At 53.2% G+C, this 18,108-nt stretch overlaps 1 protein-coding gene across 1 annotated transcript; it reads right to left on the reverse strand.

The window, feature by feature from the left end:
• Window positions 1-1,899: 1,899 nt before the first annotated feature.
• Window positions 1,900-7,353, reverse strand: LOC140680543 (serine/threonine-protein kinase pim-1-like). The gene is made up of 3 exons (XM_072918335.1): window positions 7,261-7,353; window positions 2,759-3,131; window positions 1,900-2,371 (listed from the first exon to the last, which is right to left on the reverse strand). Exons 1-3 carry the CDS (start codon window positions 7,351-7,353, stop codon window positions 1,935-1,937), a joined length of 903 nt encoding a protein of 300 aa, XP_072774436.1. The 3' UTR covers window positions 1,900-1,934.
• Between the last annotated feature and the right edge of the window lie 10,755 nt (window positions 7,354-18,108).

Here is an 18,108-nt window from a genome sequence, read left to right on the forward strand (position 1 = left end):
CGCTGCCCGGCGTCGAATAAACATACACTTTCTAACTTTAAACTGTTAGAGAGTTTTTGTCCGTCACAGTTGGATATCGATACTAGATCAATATCCATATTTCTTTAATAAATCACAGAGAGGGTGCTCAGAGAGCCGAATTCCCACAGGATTCGGCCACTCCAAGTGGGCCAAGCCATGCTTGGCATGGCTTTGGGCATCAGGGTTCTGCTGGCCCTGGTGGGCTGCAGAGCCACGGAGGGCCGAGCTGAGTGTCAGACACCCCTGGAGAGCTGGGAGAAAGCCTGTGGGCAGGACACGGGGTCCCAGTGACCTCCCATCCCCAGTGCCAGCGTGGTGGCCACACCTGTCCTTCCAGTGGCCCCACAACAACTGGTCTCCCAGTTGCTTCAGTGCCTGGAAGGATCTCTCAACCCTGACTAGGTGCCAAATCCCAGCGTCCGGCTGGCCGTGACCCTGTCCAGAGGTTATGGCCAGCCCGGGTCCAGAAGTGGCCGTGCCAGGAGGTCAAGGAGGAGGCAGTGAGAAGAGCCCAGCAGGGCAGGGAGGCGAGGCAATGAGGGGGCAGAGGGAAGGGAGGGAAGGCATTTGGTCCCAGAGGGCCAGGCCCTGCAGGCTCGGCTCTGCTGGCTCTCAGGGTGCCCTGGATGGGCAAGATGCTGCCAGGTTCCACCTCACCACATGCCCCTACTGTCCTCTCGTCCTCCCCACAGCCATGACCTCGGGACCAATGGCTCTGCACATCCTTGCCTCCTCTTCTGCCAACACAGTCCAGGGAAAATACTGCCACTACTACTGTTGGTAAATGTGCCTGATAGGCTTGACACACATGAATTTCTGTTTCTTCCTACCTGTGATTACAATTTACTGGGAAGGGATTTGATGGCTAAAATGGGAATGTCAATTATGAGTGTGAAAGCTGATGAGGAAGCTATGGCACTTGTAACTTTGTGTCAAATGTCAGAGAAGACCTATGCTGAAGTAAAGCCAGAAGTGCGAGCAGTCCCACAGAAATGTGGAAAATTAGATATGCAACCTCTCCAAATGACTTTGAAGCCACCGGGACAAGTGGTGTCTAAAAAGCAATACCCTGTTTCAAGGGAGAGAAGGCAAGGGGTTACAGCCTGTTGCTGAGCTCCTGTTCAAGGCAGGTCTTTTGGGGCAACGTATGTCTGCCTAGAACACTGCCATCCCTGCCCAGTAAGAGCCCGGCAGAATTGTAAAGATTTTTAAAGAATTTTAAAGTGTTAAAAAGCAGATGAACTGAGTCTCCTGCCCTAGCCCTTCCAGACAGGGAAAAAGAATTTGAATTTTGTGTGGATGTTGAACAGGAGCATGCCACAGGAGTTCTAGTGGAAGAACACCACAGGGCTGCACTTGAAGACCGATGGCCCATCTTTGTAAAATGTTAAACCCCTCAGCAAGGGGTGGCCCCATGGCCTCCCGCGAGGTACGATCTCCACACAGATCCTGGTTCTTATCCTTGGATCCACAGTGCGGTTTTTCCTGGATTTTAGCCAGGGCTTCCCCTGTGTAACGGATAGGGATATGTAGGAGGAGTCTGTTGGGCTCTCCCCCACCACCATTAGCAGTTTCAGGCCTCCCAAGGACTCCTCTATCTCCCTTTTCCCCACCAATATCGCTCTTTAGCTGAAGTTGCTGACAAGGACCAGCCCTGAAACACCAAAATGGGTTTGTTGTTTATTTCTCGGGTCCTCAGCCCTGCGTGGGACTCGGTAAGTGGGTGCTGCAGAGGCTCCGGCAAGGCATCAAAAACGCCGGCCCCAAACCCAATGGTGGCGCGAGATCTCCTCCAGCTCGGGCCTGTCCGCAGGGTGCTTGGCCAGACACCATCGGATCAGGTGCTGGAGCTCTGGGGAGAGAAGCCAGAAAGCGCCGGTCACCGCCAGAAGTCTCCTGCCCAGCTGCCCCCGTCACCCGCGGGGCCCGGGCCGTGCCGCGAGCGCTCTGGGCCGTGCCGGGCTCCCGACCGGCTCAGCCCCGCGCGGGAGAGCGGCACGGCGGGACGCGGCCGCCTCCTCCGGCCGCCCGTGCCGCGCTGACCCCGTCGGCACGGGCCCCTCCTGCGGCCGGCCCGTGAGGGCAGATCCACGTCCCGCGGAGCTGCGTGAGGGCCGCGCCGGGCGTGCGCCGCCAGCTGCCAAAGCCCGCCGGCTTGAGGCCGGACACCCACCTGGAGAGAGCTGCCGCCGGAAGAAGAGCTTCCCCAGCACGATGGCTTGGTCGTCCTGGAAGGGGAGGCTGCCACAGACCATGACGTACAGCAGCACGCCCAGGGACCAGGTGGTCGCCGCGTGGCCGTGGTAGCAACCCAGCCAGGTCCACTCGGGCGGGCTGTACACGCGCGTTCCTAGGGGAGACAGGCGGTGCTGGCCGGGCGCAGGCTGCTGCCTTCCAGAGCCTGGCACCAGCCTCCTGACCGAGGCAGGGGCTGCGCCCACGGCCACAGCTTCCCCCCCGAGGCCACCCCGCGTCCCCCAGCCAGCTGGCCAAAGGCAGGAAACCATTCCACAAGGCCAAGAAGGCCAGCAGAGCAGCCCAGGCCCTTGTGGGCCCGCTGAGCCCAGGGGCCGGGAGCCACTTTTGCCGCCCCCTCTCTCGTCAGGGCCGGCAGCCGCCTCCTGGGGCACGGCATCCGCCCCGTGCCAAAGGGCAGCCGGCTGAAGGCCGCGGCCCGGGAGGGAACGGGGCCGTGCAGTGCCTGGCACCGGGAGCAGGGCCCAGGCCATGGGCTCACCGGCAAAGTCCTTGAAGGCCCGCTCCTGGAGGAAGGTGCCGCAACCGAAGTCGATGAGCTTCAGGTCGCCGCTCTCCGGGTCCACGAGGAGGTTCTCCGGCTTGATGTCCCGGTGCAGGACGCCGCAGGCGGTGCAGTGCCGCATGGCCTCCAGCACCTGGCAGAAAAGCCAGCGCGCCTGCTCCTCGCACAGGAACCCCTGGTCCTGCTCCTGCAGGAACTCCAGGAGATCCCGTGATGCCCCCGGACGCTCCAGCACCAGGATGAAGCTATCCGGCAGCTCAAACCAGTCGAGCAGCTGGATGATGTTCTGGCAGCCAGAGCCCACCTTCTCCATCAGCACCACCTCCAAGGGCACGCGGGTGCCGTCGGGCTGTGAGGAGGAGAAAATGAGTCCCTGCGGCAGGTGCTGCTGCTGCTGCAGGCCTGGGGCTGCGCTGCGCCCTGCCCGGGATGCCCCAGTGCCCCCTGCCGCAGCCTCCCAGGCGCTTGCGCTTCCTCCCGCCCGGGGGATGCTCGGGGCTGCCCCTGCCCGGCCCCGGCACCGCTGTTCGGCGTGCCCAGGCCCGCGGGGCTGCGGCTCCGCACGCTGAGCCCGCCCCGGGATTCTCCCTGCCCGCCACGCCCCGCTCTGTCCCGCTGGCCCCGCTCGCTCACCAGCTCGTCCCACTGCAGGACGCTCTCCCGGGCCACGCGTTTGAGGGCCACCTGCGAGCCATGGGGAGAGGAGGGCTGAGCTCCAGCCCTGCCCCTCCCCGCCGCTGCCCCTCCGCCCAGGCCCGGCCGTCGCGGCCACTCACCGGGCTGCCGTCCGAGAGGCGGATGCCCGAGAAGACGGTGCCGAAGCCGCCGCTGCCCAGCTGCGGGCCCAGCAGGTACCGCTCCTGCCGCTGCCTCCTTTGCCCTGCGGCCAAGAGCGAGCCATCAGCCTTGCGCCCAGGAACCGCCCCTCCCGCAAGTGCCCGCGAGTGGAGCGGGCCGGGCCCCCGCGGGCCGCCGCGCTCTCACCCGCTTCCTGCTGCGCGCCGGGCAGCGGCCACCGCCCTGCAGCCGCCGGGCTGGCGAGCGGCAGAGCCGGGCCGGGGCAGCGCGCACAGGCGGCTGCGGCAGCCCCGGGCCAGCGGGGCAGGGCGGCACCGGCGCTGTCCCCGGCGTCGTGGGCTGGGCTCTGCTCCTGCCGACGGCCGGGGCTGCAGCCCGAGGCTTGGCACGGGGGAGACCCAGGAGCGGCTGCAAAGCAGACAGGGCGTTTTCAAGCCGGGCCATCGGAGGCACTGGAAACGGCCAGCGACTGGGCTGCTCTCAGGGGCCCTGGCCTGGCCTGGCCGCGCCCCTCCAGAGCCCCGGCGGAGCCTCAGGCAGCTCCTCAGAAGATCTCACCTGCTACTAGAAAGCCCTTCGCGGCACTCGAGGGCTGTCTCGGGGCAGCTTCCTGCAGATGGAGGAACCTCTGAAGGCTCGTCTCCACCACCAGGCTCGGGCTGTTGCCAGCTGGCAGAAGCGGCACAGCGTCCTGGCTGTCCTGGCCGCTGTGGGATGACCACAGCTGGCTCCAGGACTCTTGCTGCCCCGTCAGCTGCTCCTGAGCAGGCTCCCCCGCATCGGGCTGGGCTCCCATTTGGACTTGTGGGCTTTCGCCTGACACGTAAAGGGTCAGGATTGCGCCCGTGTCGTTGACGTCCGTGAGTCCAAGGGAGCTGGGAGACCTGTCCACAGGCTCTGCTCCTTCCGCAGGCTGGCAGGTCTCACTGAGCCTCTGCGAGGGATGGAGGCTGTCAGAGATAGCAGAGGCTGCTGGCAGGGTGCAGGGTCTCTGACAGCCTGAGGTTCCTGCATGGATGGTGGTGGCTCCCCCCTGCTGTGCCATCCTTGCAGGCCCTGAGGCTCTCCCAGGGATGGAGAATCTCGCTGGGAGCAGCCTCTGGAAGGGATGGAGGCTTGTGGAGGAGCTGGCCGAGGCACAGCAGGGCAGGTGGCCTCGCTCCAGCAGCTCCTTCAGCTCTTTCCACAAGGCCTGCCACATCCCAGAGTAGAGCGGTGCACGTATCCCGTTGCCATCCCAGAGCTGCAGCATCAGTTCCTGCAGCTCCCGGGCCACTGCCAGGCAGGGGCCGCAGCCGCAGGGGCTGCCCAGGGGGCTGGCGGGAGCACGTGGCTGCTCGCCAGGAGCAGCCCGAGGCCTGGGGAACCTGGGAGCCACAGGGGCTCCTCGCTTCCTCCATGAGCCTCTGGGCCGGACCCTGGGGCGCTGGCTCCTCTTCGCTGTCCGTGTGCTCCGGCTCTGCGGTTGCCGATGGCCAAAGGCCCACCAGACAGCCACGGCGGCCAGCAGCAGGACAAGCGCAGTCACCAGGACATCACCGTCACCCATGGCTCCAGCACGTCCCATCGCGACTGCACTGGCAGCTGCCGGCGCTGGCCTGTCTCACCCAGCGACAGCGCGGTGATGTCACAGTGGTGTCACAGTGCTGCGGCCAGCACAGCCCTGGGACATCACAGCCCTGCCTGACGCCAGCGCTCTGCCCTTTGTGCCATCACAGCCCTGCCTCAGCCCCGCCCTCCGCAGTGCCCCAGGAGGGGTAAGGGGGCTCCCTATGGGCACTTGCCAGCTCTCTGGAGCAGAGTGGGTGGAAGATTCTTCTTTAAGAAGAACACAGGGATGAGGAGGGGAATGCTGATGGTCTCACCTCTTTGCTGGCACAGCATGGGACATGGATTGTCCAATGTGACACTGCAACTCCTTGAGGAGGGCAAGCCCTGCTCAGTAACATCCAAGCCATCTGTGTGCTGTCTACCACATTCCCGTCCTGAATCCAAACCCAGCTCTTTGCCGCTCCCTGGGAAGAAAATGGATCCTATCCCATTGAAAACCAGTACATCAGCGCATTCCTCAGCCAGCACACCCTGTCTCTCTTTGTCTCACACCTGGACACCTGCTCCAGGTGTATTCTGCGAGGGACAGGATCAAAACTGCACTTAAAATCCTGAAATAGAACCTGCATTGCCTTCCCATCATCCATGAGACGGGTGACCTTATGTTAGGGAACCAGTGAGTGGGAGCCAGGGTGCGCTTGAGTTTCGGGAATGCCGCATCTCCTCGTCTCCTCATTTCCCAGGCAGACCCTGCCACGAGGGCGTGGCCGAAGCGGCCCGAGGATCCGGGCATTCTTAGGAGAATGGTGAGTAGCAGACTCGTGGGTTTGTGGCTGCTGTGCAGCTAAGATCATGCAGTGATGTTTGGTGTTCTTGATTGTAGCTGGGCAAGGGCCACAGGTCGGTGACTGCAGGAAATTGCCAGCAGGGGAGGCAGCCTTCCTTCGTACCTGATGTGGATTCCCTTCCCCGGACATCCTAGAGATTTTTTTAGGATTGGTGACTGATAAACACAATGTGTTTTGATGGATGGTTTTAGTTAGTGGTGCTTGTTTTGTTTTGGTTGTGGAACTATTTATCTTGGTTTTTTTTTGTGAGTATTTTAAATAAGGTTTGACACAGTGAGTAGGACTGTCATGTAGTTTATTTTTTGTGGAAACATAAGTATACCTTTAGGTTATGAAATTGACAGGACTACTTTATTGACTACTTACCAAGTCTTTTTTAGGAGTAAATTTTTGTAAGTCTGATTTTGAAATCAAAGAAGAAAAATGATAAGACGAAGGAGGTAGAGAAGTTATCTCCTTCTAGGGTAGAAAGGGTTTAACATAGAAACTGCTTTGTCTAATGTTGCGTGGGGCATTTCCGTGCGACAGCCGGGCCGCCCGCGGGGCTCGGCAGCAGGAGAGCCCCGAGCCGTGCGCGCTGAAGGTGAGGCGGCGCCGCCCGCGGGGAGCCGAGCCGAGCTGAGCCGAGCGGAGCGAGCGGCTCCGAGTTCAGCCGAGCCGAGCCGAAGAGGCGAATCCAGCCGATAATAGTCGAGTTTAGTCGAGTGTAGCCGAGGAGCCGAGTCTAACCGAGCCGGGCCCCGCCGAGCGCAGCATCCCGGGCAGGGCGGGGCGCCGGGGCGGGCTCGGGGTGGAGCCGGGGCTCTGTGAGGCTCCCCCTCCTGTCCCTCTCTCTGCCCCTCTTTCCTCCTCCCCGTATTCCTCTTCTTTCTCTCTTTCCCGCATTTCCCACTCTCCCCAAAGCAGCTCCGTTCCCTCCCTTTCCCGCTACCCTTCCTTCCTCTTCCCCGTATTCCTGTTCTTTGACCCCCAGACCGTCCCCTCCTCTCCCTCCCAAACCCGACCTCCCACTGCCCTCACTCCGTCCTGTCCCTGCCCCGCTACTCCGTTCTATTCCCCCTCTCTCCCTCCTCTGTCCACCGTCCCTCTTTCTTCCCTGCCGGCCTTTTCCTTCCCTTCCCGCTTTCCTCCACAGCCCGACCTCCCTCCCACCCTTCCGCATGCCCCGCTCTCCCTCCTCTCTTCCTGCCGCCCCTTCGCTTCTTTCCCCCGCAGCCGCGGGGCTCGGGGCGCGGAGAATAAAGCCCCGAGGGCCGGAGCCCGGCGCCCCCCGGCCCTTGCGGGAGTCCCCGCACGGGGCCGGAGCTCTCGGCGGATCCCCCCGCGCCGCTCGGACACCGCCCGGCGCTGCCGGACCTGCGGCTCCGCCACCATCGCGCTGAGAGCGGCCCCGCTCTGCGCCGTGCCGGCCGTGCCGCGTCCCCGCCGCCTCTGCCGCTCCCAATTTCTGCCCCTGGCCTGCGACAGCGAGGCGGGGCGGGGGCTTCACGCCTTCTGGGGGCTGCCCCCCCTTTCTTGTTGCGGCAGAGTCCCTTTCGGGGGGGATGGAGGTGTGGAAAGGGCTGGGAGGGAGTGCTGGGCTGCTGTCCAGGGCAGTTGGACTCGTTCTGTGCATTCTTTGGGGGTCAGGAAAAGGGGGTGAAGACTCGGGGCTCTGCTGTCATTTGGGGCACCCCGAGGTCCCTAGGAGAGGGAGGCACACTGCGGTGGGGGAGTGGGTGGGTGGCGAATGAGGGGTGGGGGTCACGCTGGGTGCCGTCCCGCAGAGGGACCTAAAGCTGCCCCAAAATTCCCAGGGAGGGGTGTGTGTAGAATACTAAAACCTGGCAAGTTTCGTTTTTATAGGTATTGGTAAAGAATAGGTATCTATGGCTAAATTCATTTGGAAAGAAGCCCTCTCTCTATCCATTCATTTGTATCCAGGAATGTAGGAAACTCAGACTGGGGATGGGCAGTAGTTTTGAAAATCATGCCCTAAGGTTTTTATCTCGTGCTGAACCAAGCAAGTGCCCTGAAACCATCGGAGCAGCTGCAGGGGCTGAAGGGAACAGGAAGGGCTCTCCGGCACCTTTTGCCTCCGTTCTCTGCCATTCTCCGTCGCAGTCCCGGAAGAGGCGTCTGTCATGCAGCCTGCCAAAATGAACACCTGTAAAATCCTAGCTCTGCCTTTTGTTTAAGGTGTTTTTACTTCATATTTATGTCATCACAGAAAGCAAGGAAAGAAGAAATGGGACTGGTTCCCACTATTGCTCCGTGCAGGCACTTTTAAAGGCTGCTGTACTTATGTTCTCTTTTTCCACTCCAAGCTTGACTTTCCCCCTCCTTTTTCGAGGTCTGCTGCTTTGGGTGTCCCAAGGAGGGCAGGGTTCCTCAGCAGGGGTCTTAGGAGTTGGTGCTGATTCTGCTTTTTCCGAAGGTGTATCGAAGTGTGCTACCAAAATTACTATTTTCTCCAGGGGAAAGCTTTCTCTCAATGACAATCAATGCATGTATGTGTTTTAACCGTGTAACCAGATGGATTAAGAAAAACCAACACCCGTAGTAGATTTCTGCTTGATCTGTGTCTGTAAGAAGTGGGCTGTGTGCTGGAGTGGGAGAGACGCTGTTGGAGAGTGGCAACAGCCCCAGGTGAGAGGTGGGATTTAAATCTTCCAACAACAGAAGCACTGGATGTGCAAGAGCTCAGTTTTCCACCCCTCACACAAGTCTCTTCTTTAAGATGTACTATTTTAAGCAGCCTCAGCCAGATATATTAAAATACTGCTCCAAACAACAACAGAATGAAAATGTTCCACCAAATGGGGAAAAATAAGAAAAGTCTGTCTGAAGTTCTCATGTTGATTTTGCAAAGTCAGATGCAAACAAGGTTTGCCATCTTTCTTTCCTAGAAAAATGTAGATATTTGATAGAAATTGATCTCTGAGGCTGCTAAGTTGGGGCGAGGAGCAAAACAGGCTCCAGAGAATCTGTGGCTGTGTCACCCTTGGAAGTGTTCGAGGCCAGGTTGGATGGGGCTTGGAGCAACCTGGTCTAGGGGAAGGTGTCCTGAGTATGGTGAGTGCAGGAAAAGAAACTTTTGGTTTTCCTGAGATGCTGCCTTTGCAAGGGGAGGTCACAAATACCTCACGTAGTTTGAAATGCCCTGAGCAGAACCCAACTGTGCTTCCTCACAGGTGATGAGGGATTTTCACTTGTATTTTAAGGGGGATTTTCACAGGGCAGTGCCAGAGCAGCTGAATGTGTTTGACAGGCAAAGAGGGCCAGTGTGGCAGCAGCTTAATTCAATGGAGCTTTTCCTTCTGTGATCCTCTCTAACCTGAGGCACTCTGGGGCTCTTGAACCTGGCAGCTGGGCAAGTTAATCACTGTAGCAAGTGGTAAATTAACCAGCTCCACTCTCCTTAGCATGGGTGTGATGAGCATTTTTTAGTAAACCAGTGAGCACTTGCCAAGATGGGAGCTTGTTCTTTGCAAAGGAGGAGGGAGAAAATATTGCTTGGAGTAAATAAAGCAACCCTGCTTCCCCAGGAGGAGGAAAAGCAGCAATTAAAGATGTGAGTGCTGCAGGGAATAATTTGCACAAGGATATATCTTGTCTGCTATGTTCCAGGAATGTTCCAAATAAACCATGCCTCTCCTGACCTTTATTTTTCTGAATTTCTACCACGTGATATAAGAGACGCTTAATAAAAAAACCCAAAACACTTTGTGGTGAGGCATTTCTTCCTTTCTTCAGGCTGCCTCTTTCTTTTGTTCCCGCCAGAGCTCTCCCTACATTTCTGCTGTTGTTTGGAGCTCGTGCTTACCTCTTTCCTGATCCCCTGGGCTTGCTTTGGCTCTGGGTGTCATGGACACTCTCAATTGTGGGTTTTTTTTTTTTTTTCCTCCATCTACCTCTTTTTCTTCAAGCGCTTTTCCTTCATTAACCTGTTGGAGCGATGGATTTTTCTCACCTTTTATTACTTAGTGCTTTTTCTTCATTCTCTAAAACCAACTTTTCACTTGCCCTGTGGCTGTTAGATGCCAGAAATGGGAGCATTAATTCTTTCTCTACTGCTTGTCTGAGCTTTCACAGGGAGCTGAGAGCTCGTTGGGGTTCAGCTTGACTCACTTCAGTGCCTTCCTGGATCCTGCCTGTGTACTTGGACACTTTAAGGGAATAAAGTCTCAGTGTGGAGATTACAGTTGTGAAATGATGGCTTTTTTGGAGAAGACAAGGATGCTGTTGTCCATCTTTTCAAGGTTGAAATCCTTTCTATTTTATCTTGGCCTTTATCTTTTTTGAGGATAAACTGAGCACCTTGTTTTGGGGAGAAACAGGCTCAGATCAGCACAGAGGTGGCTGTGACAGGTACCCAGGTTTGGAGGGAAGGGTGCAGCTCCTTGGGGTGTGTTTGTGTGGGGCTGTAAGGTTTGTGTTGGGTTCCTGGAGCATTAGGAACACCCCACTGGGAGATGCACATCAGGAAATGGATGTATAAAGGGCCTGAAGTGGGACCAGCTTTGGTGAAGGGTTCCATAGGAAAAAGTATTTTTACTGGGATTTTGGACATTTGAAGCTCCTTCTCATAGCCTTTGCCTGATGAACATTCCCCCATTGCAAAAGTGTGGGGAATCCTGAGCTCACACAATGAAAATCCCTAATAATGATATTTTTTCCTATTATCCTATTTTTTCCCTATCCCAGCAGGAGTCAGAGTAAAAGAATATGTGTGAGTTGCCTGCCTTTGACTTTGTGACAGGAAAAATGCTATGGGGAAAGTGGTCAGAGGAGCATCACTGCTCTGCCCTTAATTTTCCTGCACAAGTGAGGATGATTTAAGAACCAAGGCACAGCCAAGACCTTTCCTCCTCCTGTACTCATCAAGCAATCACTGCCTCATCACAACTCAGCTTCAAACACCTCGTTTGCATCTGGCTGACCTTGGCTCCCCTCCGTGGATGGGAAGATGAAGAGGTGGAAGTGTAAAAGATTGGGATTTTATGGGTGAATTGTGAAATAGTGGCTGGTGCAGGCTGGAAACATTGTCTGCTGTGCCATGGAGGATGAGAGTAAATGGGTTAAAGAGGAGATAAAAAGGGCAAGGCACTTGGTCAGTTACTGTTGAAGGAAATGTGGGAAAAAACTACATGTAAGAAATATGTCAGAGATGGTCATTAACTGCACTGCAGGGTCAGAACTCTCTTACTGATTGGCCCTGTAGTGAATATTGGAAATTATTTAAAAAGCTCTTAAGTGACTGAGGGCTTTTAGTGGATATTTGGGGGAAGCAAAGGAACACTCTTTCTGGCAGAACTTTTCTTCTAATTTAAGCATGATCCTCTTTCTGAGATAACAACTCCTTTGAATAAACTGAAATATCTTCACCATTAGTTCTGGCAGGAGCTGGATAAAGTTCTCATTCGGGTAAACTTTAATCCAACATATGTCTGTAAAATAATAAATTTAATGGGAACCATCAAACCTATTGTATGAATAAGGATGGTGCTTAGGGCAAGAAGAAAGAGTAATTAGGAGTGGACAAATAATGAATGATAGTGGGAAAATTATAATTTATCCTGGTTTAGGGGGAATATTTAACTAAGCTAAGATAAAAATCTACCTTCATTGCAGGCTAAGCTTTGTAACAGAATTCTGCTGAGCAAATGTAATAGTCCTGGGCTCCAGAGAGACCTTTAGATTCAAGTGTACCTCTGGTTTGAGAAAGCTCAGGGCTTGAGCAGCATTTTATGGCTTTGGTCTTGACCCCTGGGCTATAAATGCTCCTGTAAAAGTAATGCCAAAGTTACAGCTTCTGCTAATTTCTATGAGTTCCAATGGAGAAAGGTCCACCTGGACTTTGGGGAGAGTTTCTCAGAGCAGAACATTTCAAGCACTATTAAACTGCATTCAAACTTCCTTTTATTGGGGCATAAATGTCACACCCCGGTCTATCAGTCTGACAGTTCTTTGAGAACAGACAAGCTTTACAAACTACTTTAAAAATAATTTCACTGACAGGTTTGCAGCTCTGAGAATGCTAATAAACTGAAATGGCATTTCACCCTGCAGTAGCCACTAAGTAATTATGATTGTCTGTAGGCAGACTAATGAAACCAGCTGTTAACAACCTAATGAGAATTTAAACCAGCTCTCTGCTCCACAGACACATCCCTTTTCTGTCCCTAATTATCCTGCACCCAGTGCTACCCAGAGAAGTTTAGTGTTGCTTGATGTTGGGGTAAAAACTGCCTTATTTTGGAGAAGTGGTGCTGCTCTTCTCGGAGGTGGAGTTTCATGTGGGTTGCTGCCATGCTGGGGTCACATCACAAAGTCCAGTTCTTGCAGGGGCTGGGGAGCAGGGAGAGCTCTGATAGCACAGCATGGGAAAACTGGCATGGAGGGATTCTGGTTTAGTGTGTCCCCCAGAGGCAGACAGCATTAGTTATTGATAAGTCTTTAGTTCAAAGATAAGATCTTGTTGTTTTGGCTCTAATCTTTGGCTGCTTTCAATACAGTTTCCCCTGGCAGTTAAGATACTGTTTTTCTCTTGCTATCAATCCTCTGTCCTTCCAGATGACCTTTAAAGGTCCCTTTCAAGCCAAACTATTCTGTAATTCTTTGGATACATGATGAATAGCAACATGTATTTTACTCTCATTATGCATGATATTACATCCTGTCTGGCCTTTTGGGGTTCTTTCTTCTCCAGGTCCTTGTGAATACTGTCACTTCTATATGCTCTTAATTTTTTCTGTTGCTTATCAGTGAGCATTTTCAGTTCTGCCACCCATGTCTTGAGCAAGTTTTCTGTGACTCGCTGCACCAGACACCAGGTCAGTCCAAAGAAGAGCATTAGGAAGTATCCAGCTGTATTTCCTCTTCTTCCTTCTCTGTACATGCTGCTGTTTTGAGCACTCTGGCTTTCTGAGCTGCCTTACATGTCTTGATCCTTTTCTGGATAACTAGAGGGATATCAGGATTAAATCCCGTCTCAGCTCTGAGGTCTGGCTTTTGAAGAGCCCCAGTCATCCTCTCCTGCTCATCTCATCCCGGCCTTGATGGAAATATTCTGTCTTCATGGGATTGTTGTTCAACTTTGTGCATCCTGGAACTGCTTTTCAGTGAAAGTTTATGAGTCTGTGAAAGGTTTCCTGGTGTGGGAATGCCAATCCTCAATCCTAATACTTGATGGGGGTTGCAGTTGCCTGAGTTGTGAAACCTCCTGAAAAACATTGTTTGTTCTTTTTTCCTTAACTTTTCCTTGACTGTTTTCATCACAGATCAGGGAGTTTGGGGATGTCTTTTCGAAGGGAATTTTAATTAATCTCCTGTCTGGCATTTCAAAGGGGAACAGTGGCTTGTTTTTGTTAACCAGCACCTGCTTACAATCAAATTAGCCAACTGCCTTTAATTAATCATAATATATTCCAGGAGAGCAGAATAACAAGGGAAGAAAAATCAAGTGGTGACAACTCTGTGACTGAACCTGGACTTCCCCTTTCCCAGGTGCAGGATTCTGGGCAGCCGTGTAACCAATTGCTGTCCACCTTGAGCTCTGCCATGCAGTGCCTTGGGTTTCCTGGGAGGGAAAAACATCCAATCCCTCAGCTCCAGGTTCACACTTGTACAGTCACCTGCAAATCCAGAGGCCAATGGGTATTTCTGCCTGTGGTTCGTGTGCCTGGGATTTGCACACTGGAGCTTTGATTTTGAAAGTTTGGGCAGCCTGGCTGCTCAGGGAGGGATCCCTCTGGCTGGAAGGTCTCTGAACTCTCTCCTCCGTGTGAGGGGCTTGAATCTTGTTCTTTCCTTACCTCCTTATCTGCAGGTTTCTTGGTGGAGGCTTTTGCATGGAGACAGGAGAGTATGGCAGGAATGCTGGAATTAAACAGTTATGTCCAGGGTCTGGTTTTGGGTAGTTGATTGATCCCTTAGCTGCTGGACCTTAAAATTCTTTAAACTCCATGGCATCTCCTCTTACCAGTATGGGACTGAGACAACACTGAGCTTCTGGGCTTTTCCTGGGTTAGCAGAACAAACTATTGCACTTCTAACCTGTGCACATCAGCACTAACCCGAGGCTTCACCCCACTCATTACAAACATGAGGGGGTAGTTGCTTATACCTTTCAAAGAATTGGATGCCTCATAGGATTCTGGTTGTGAGCTTTTCTCAAAAGCATGGTGAGATGAGGTGTGCAGGACTCATTTCTTCAGAAGGGCAGGAGAAACCACTGAAGGCCTCCTTAGCCAGCAGTCTGACACAGATTTGCTTCTGAAGCTTTGTAATTTGTCCTTATTATGTTCTGTGTGTGATTTAATGAAAGCTTCTTTCTCTACTGTAATTGAGCTCTTAATCTCATCTGAAAAGCAGAGCACAATCCCTTCAGTGATGTTGTTTGAGGAACAGCCTGTTTGTGTTTCCTCTGCCATGGTGTTACTCATGGAGCTGCTCACTCCTTATTTAAGAGCAGAAAATAAACAGATTTCTCTGAGTCAAAAATACATTGGTTATGCCACACAGAGTAGGTTTGAACAGAAAACTCCTCCACTGCTCGACTGAGCAAGCAAGATCTTCCCTGTCTCTGCAAAGAATATGAAGGAGTGAGTTTTCCTCAGTGAGCTCCTGAGGCCTCATGCAGGTGATGCTCAGCAAATGGCGCATGGGCATGGCAGCTGTCAGCAAAACAAGTGGCTCTGGGCAGGTAAAAGTTGGCAGGAGATAAGAGTGGAAAGTCAAAGTAACCGGTTGCTGAAAATCTTGTAAGAGGAATAATGACATTGGTGAAATTCCCTCCATCTGAAAGCTTCAAAAAGCATTTTTACAAAAATCCACAAAAATGTCCTGATTTTGATCAGTCTGATCTTCCTAAATAGTAATTTACAATCAGAATTAGGAGTTGACAGATACTATGAAGGCTCAGCAGAGGATTTTTCATTGTGACCTTAGTACATATTTTTTACTGTGCTGTGGTTTGGAAGGAAGCCCCAAGCTCCAGCTGCAGCCTGGGGAGACCCTGTTGACCTAAACACTCCCCAGAGCTGCTGTGGGACTGACCCAGAACCAGAATCTGTAGGGAACTGTGTAAAACACTTCCCACTAGAAAGCACTTGAAGCTTGATGGTGATGCACAGTTCCCAGCTCAGACCACAGGCAGTGCCAGTAGTGACCAGTTTGTGCCAGCTCTGCACAGAACTGACGGCTGTGAGTGGGAGAGCTGTGGGATGAAGAGGCTGATGACTTTTGGGGCACACAGAACCTTCCATCTCTACTGCTTTATCCACACTAGAGAGTGGAATTTCCTAGAGAAATTCCTGGAGAGTGGGAAGGATGAAGAGCAAAACATTCTCTGCCAGTGGATGCTGTGCTTGTTATAAACACATGAGTTACATCTTGTAGGAGTTCTTGCTGTCAATCCACAGGGATTCCAGGCTGAGATCTGCTCATCTCTGTCATTTGCCAGGGGAGTGAGGACCAGACTCTGCACCACACTTCCAGAGCTGGGGACGGTGGGTTGAATCACATCCAGAGACAGGATGAGGAATGGCTTGTGTTTTTTCTTGCCGTGCACAGCAGATATCCTAATTTAAAGCTGTGCTGTCTTCCCAGATTCTGCTTCTTCCTCTGAGAAGACCCATTCATTTTGACCCTGTTCCTTCCACCCATCCCACTATAGATTTCCAGTGCTGGAGTAATTGGCACTACTGGATGAACCTTCGATGTGATGAGCAGTGGATTTTTGTAGTCAACATGCCAAATAAAAGTGCCACAAATAAAAGATCAATGACTTCTTTCCTGGAGAAGAAATTAAGGTAAAATCTTTTCATGCTATAGACTGAGTGTACAAAGCTAAAGAGGTAGAAGATGGAAATGAGACTGTCTCCTGAGAGGAGTAAATTTGTCAATTTAGCAAATTAGAGAGAATATGCTTTCACCTTGGAAGTAGTCAGGTACCAAAATGATGCCACTTTGAGTAGGCAGGGCTGGGATGGGAATTGCTCCTGTGGGCTTTGACAGATCTATTCACACAAGGGCCCATTTGCTGGTGCCAGCCCTGGAAGCAGGGCCTGGAGAGACAGCTGGTCAAGGACAATTTCTCTGACTGATTTTACAGCACGTTTGACAGAGCATTCCATTCTCTTTGCACCCTGTGGATGGTGTCCTGGATGAGCCTGCCCTGCCACACGCTGCCTGTGTGGTGGCACTGAGGTGGCTTTCATGAGGCACCCGGGCCTGCAAGGGCCCTGTGCCCTCAGCCAAAGCTGTGGCAGGTCAGAGGGAATTTAATGAGTTATTCAGCAGCATCAAAGGCCCTGTGAGAAGTAATTAGTGCTGTGAGATGAAATCAGAGCATTTAATGCTTTTTGGCAGAGGATCAGGTGCTGCTGCAGAAACTCCCACCCAGAGTGTGGCAGCCCAAGGCCTCAGGGAGAGGGATGAGGCCTGACCCAGCTTTTTGTCCAAAATCAGCCCAAAACACATTCCCTCCTTATGCAAGTAACTTCATTTTGGTGCCTTCTGCCAGAAACAGGGCAAAAATTGGGAGAGGGGGAACACCAGCCCTGAAATGCTGAGGAAAAAGAGTTCTGTTCCTCAGGGCTGCTGTGGAGGGGGTCAGAGGCAGCGTGTGCCAACGGGTGAGTCCCTTCTGCATCTGCTAACGTGCTCCAGATTTTATTTAATTAATTAGCAGCAGGGGGAGAATGTGTAATCAGAGAGTGCTGCTGGAGTAACAGGAAATAAGACGTTCTCGGGTGCTGGAGCTGCTCTCAGGTGCTCCTGGCTCTGCTCGGCAAGGTGACAGGGCAGTGACTCAGAGGAGGAGCAGGAGCAGCTGCTGGCACCCTGCCTGCTCAACACTCGGATTTGCTGCTCCCCAGCACGGACCTCAGGTCCCTGCAGCAGCTTTCCATCCAGGAGTGGTGTGCAAAGGGCTGGTGAGCCCCTGGGATGTGATGAGCTGAATTTTCCACATCAGCCCTACCTTGCTGTGTTATTTCCTCCCCTAGCGAGAGAATGTGCTGGGATCACTTTCAGGGGGGCTATTAATAAGTAAAACACTGCAGTGCAGACAATGCACTGCACCTTCCCCTGCTGGTGTCCAGCCTGGATCAGGGCAGGTTGGATGCCACATGGGATCCATCCTTTGCCATGCCATGCGATCCTCCATGCAGTAGGGATAACAAGCCCAGCACTGGGGAACCCCAGGTGCTGCAGCAGTGATATTTTTGGGAGAAACACGGAGCTGTGCATGGCCAGCTTGAAGTCTGCAGTGGTGTGAGCACCAGGCCTGCCATGCTGAGCCCAGGGCCACAAACAGTGCTCACCATGGCTGGGACACTGAGTCAAGGAGCTTTGCAAGAATTGTTTAGCTTGGAAAAGCTCTCAAAGCTCATGGAGTCCAACCATTCCCGCAGCAGTGCCAAGCTCACCACTGAACCATGTCCCCAGGTGCCACATCCACACTTCCTTTAAATGCCTCCAGAGATGGTTACTCCAGTGCCCTGGGCAGCCTGTGCCACTGCTGGACAGCTCTTTGGTGAGGAAATTTTCCTAATATCCAATCTGAGCCTCCACTGGTGCAACTTGAGGCTGTTTCCTCTTGTCCTGTTGGTTGTTACCTGGGAGAAGACTCTGTGCACACACACACACACACACACACACACACACACACACACACACACGCAGACAGAGGGACAGATGGGCACAAGGCATGGGAATTCCCTTTGACTCCTCAAGCACAAACCTAGGGGGATGGTCCTATTTTTTTTGCATAGCAGGTAAAAACTGAAGCAGTGAGCTGTATCCTAACCAGGTAGATGCGGGTAGAAAGATGCTTTGAAAGGGGATAAAACTTGCTGCCAGGCTTTCCTCCATGAGCAAGTCCAATTTATTTCTCTCTTCCTAATTTTTTTTTTCTTTTGGTTCTGTGTTATTCCTCCGTGGTCAGGAGGCTGCAGGCATTTAATTTTTTTTTCAAGTTACCTTCTGTACTTCCTGTGGGAGAGAAACCAGTGGCAAGTTCTTTAATTTCTTAGAGTTTCAGGCATGTGTCATGTAGCTGTGCTGCACCCCGGGGGCCAGGCTCTGCCTCTCCTTGCTCCTGTTGGTGCTGACAAACTGTCCTCTGAGATTTTTTTTTGTAAA

This window comes from Taeniopygia guttata, chromosome 25 (assembly GCF_048771995.1).
Source record: "Taeniopygia guttata chromosome 25, bTaeGut7.mat, whole genome shotgun sequence".
NCBI lineage: Eukaryota > Metazoa > Chordata > Aves > Passeriformes > Estrildidae > Taeniopygia > Taeniopygia guttata.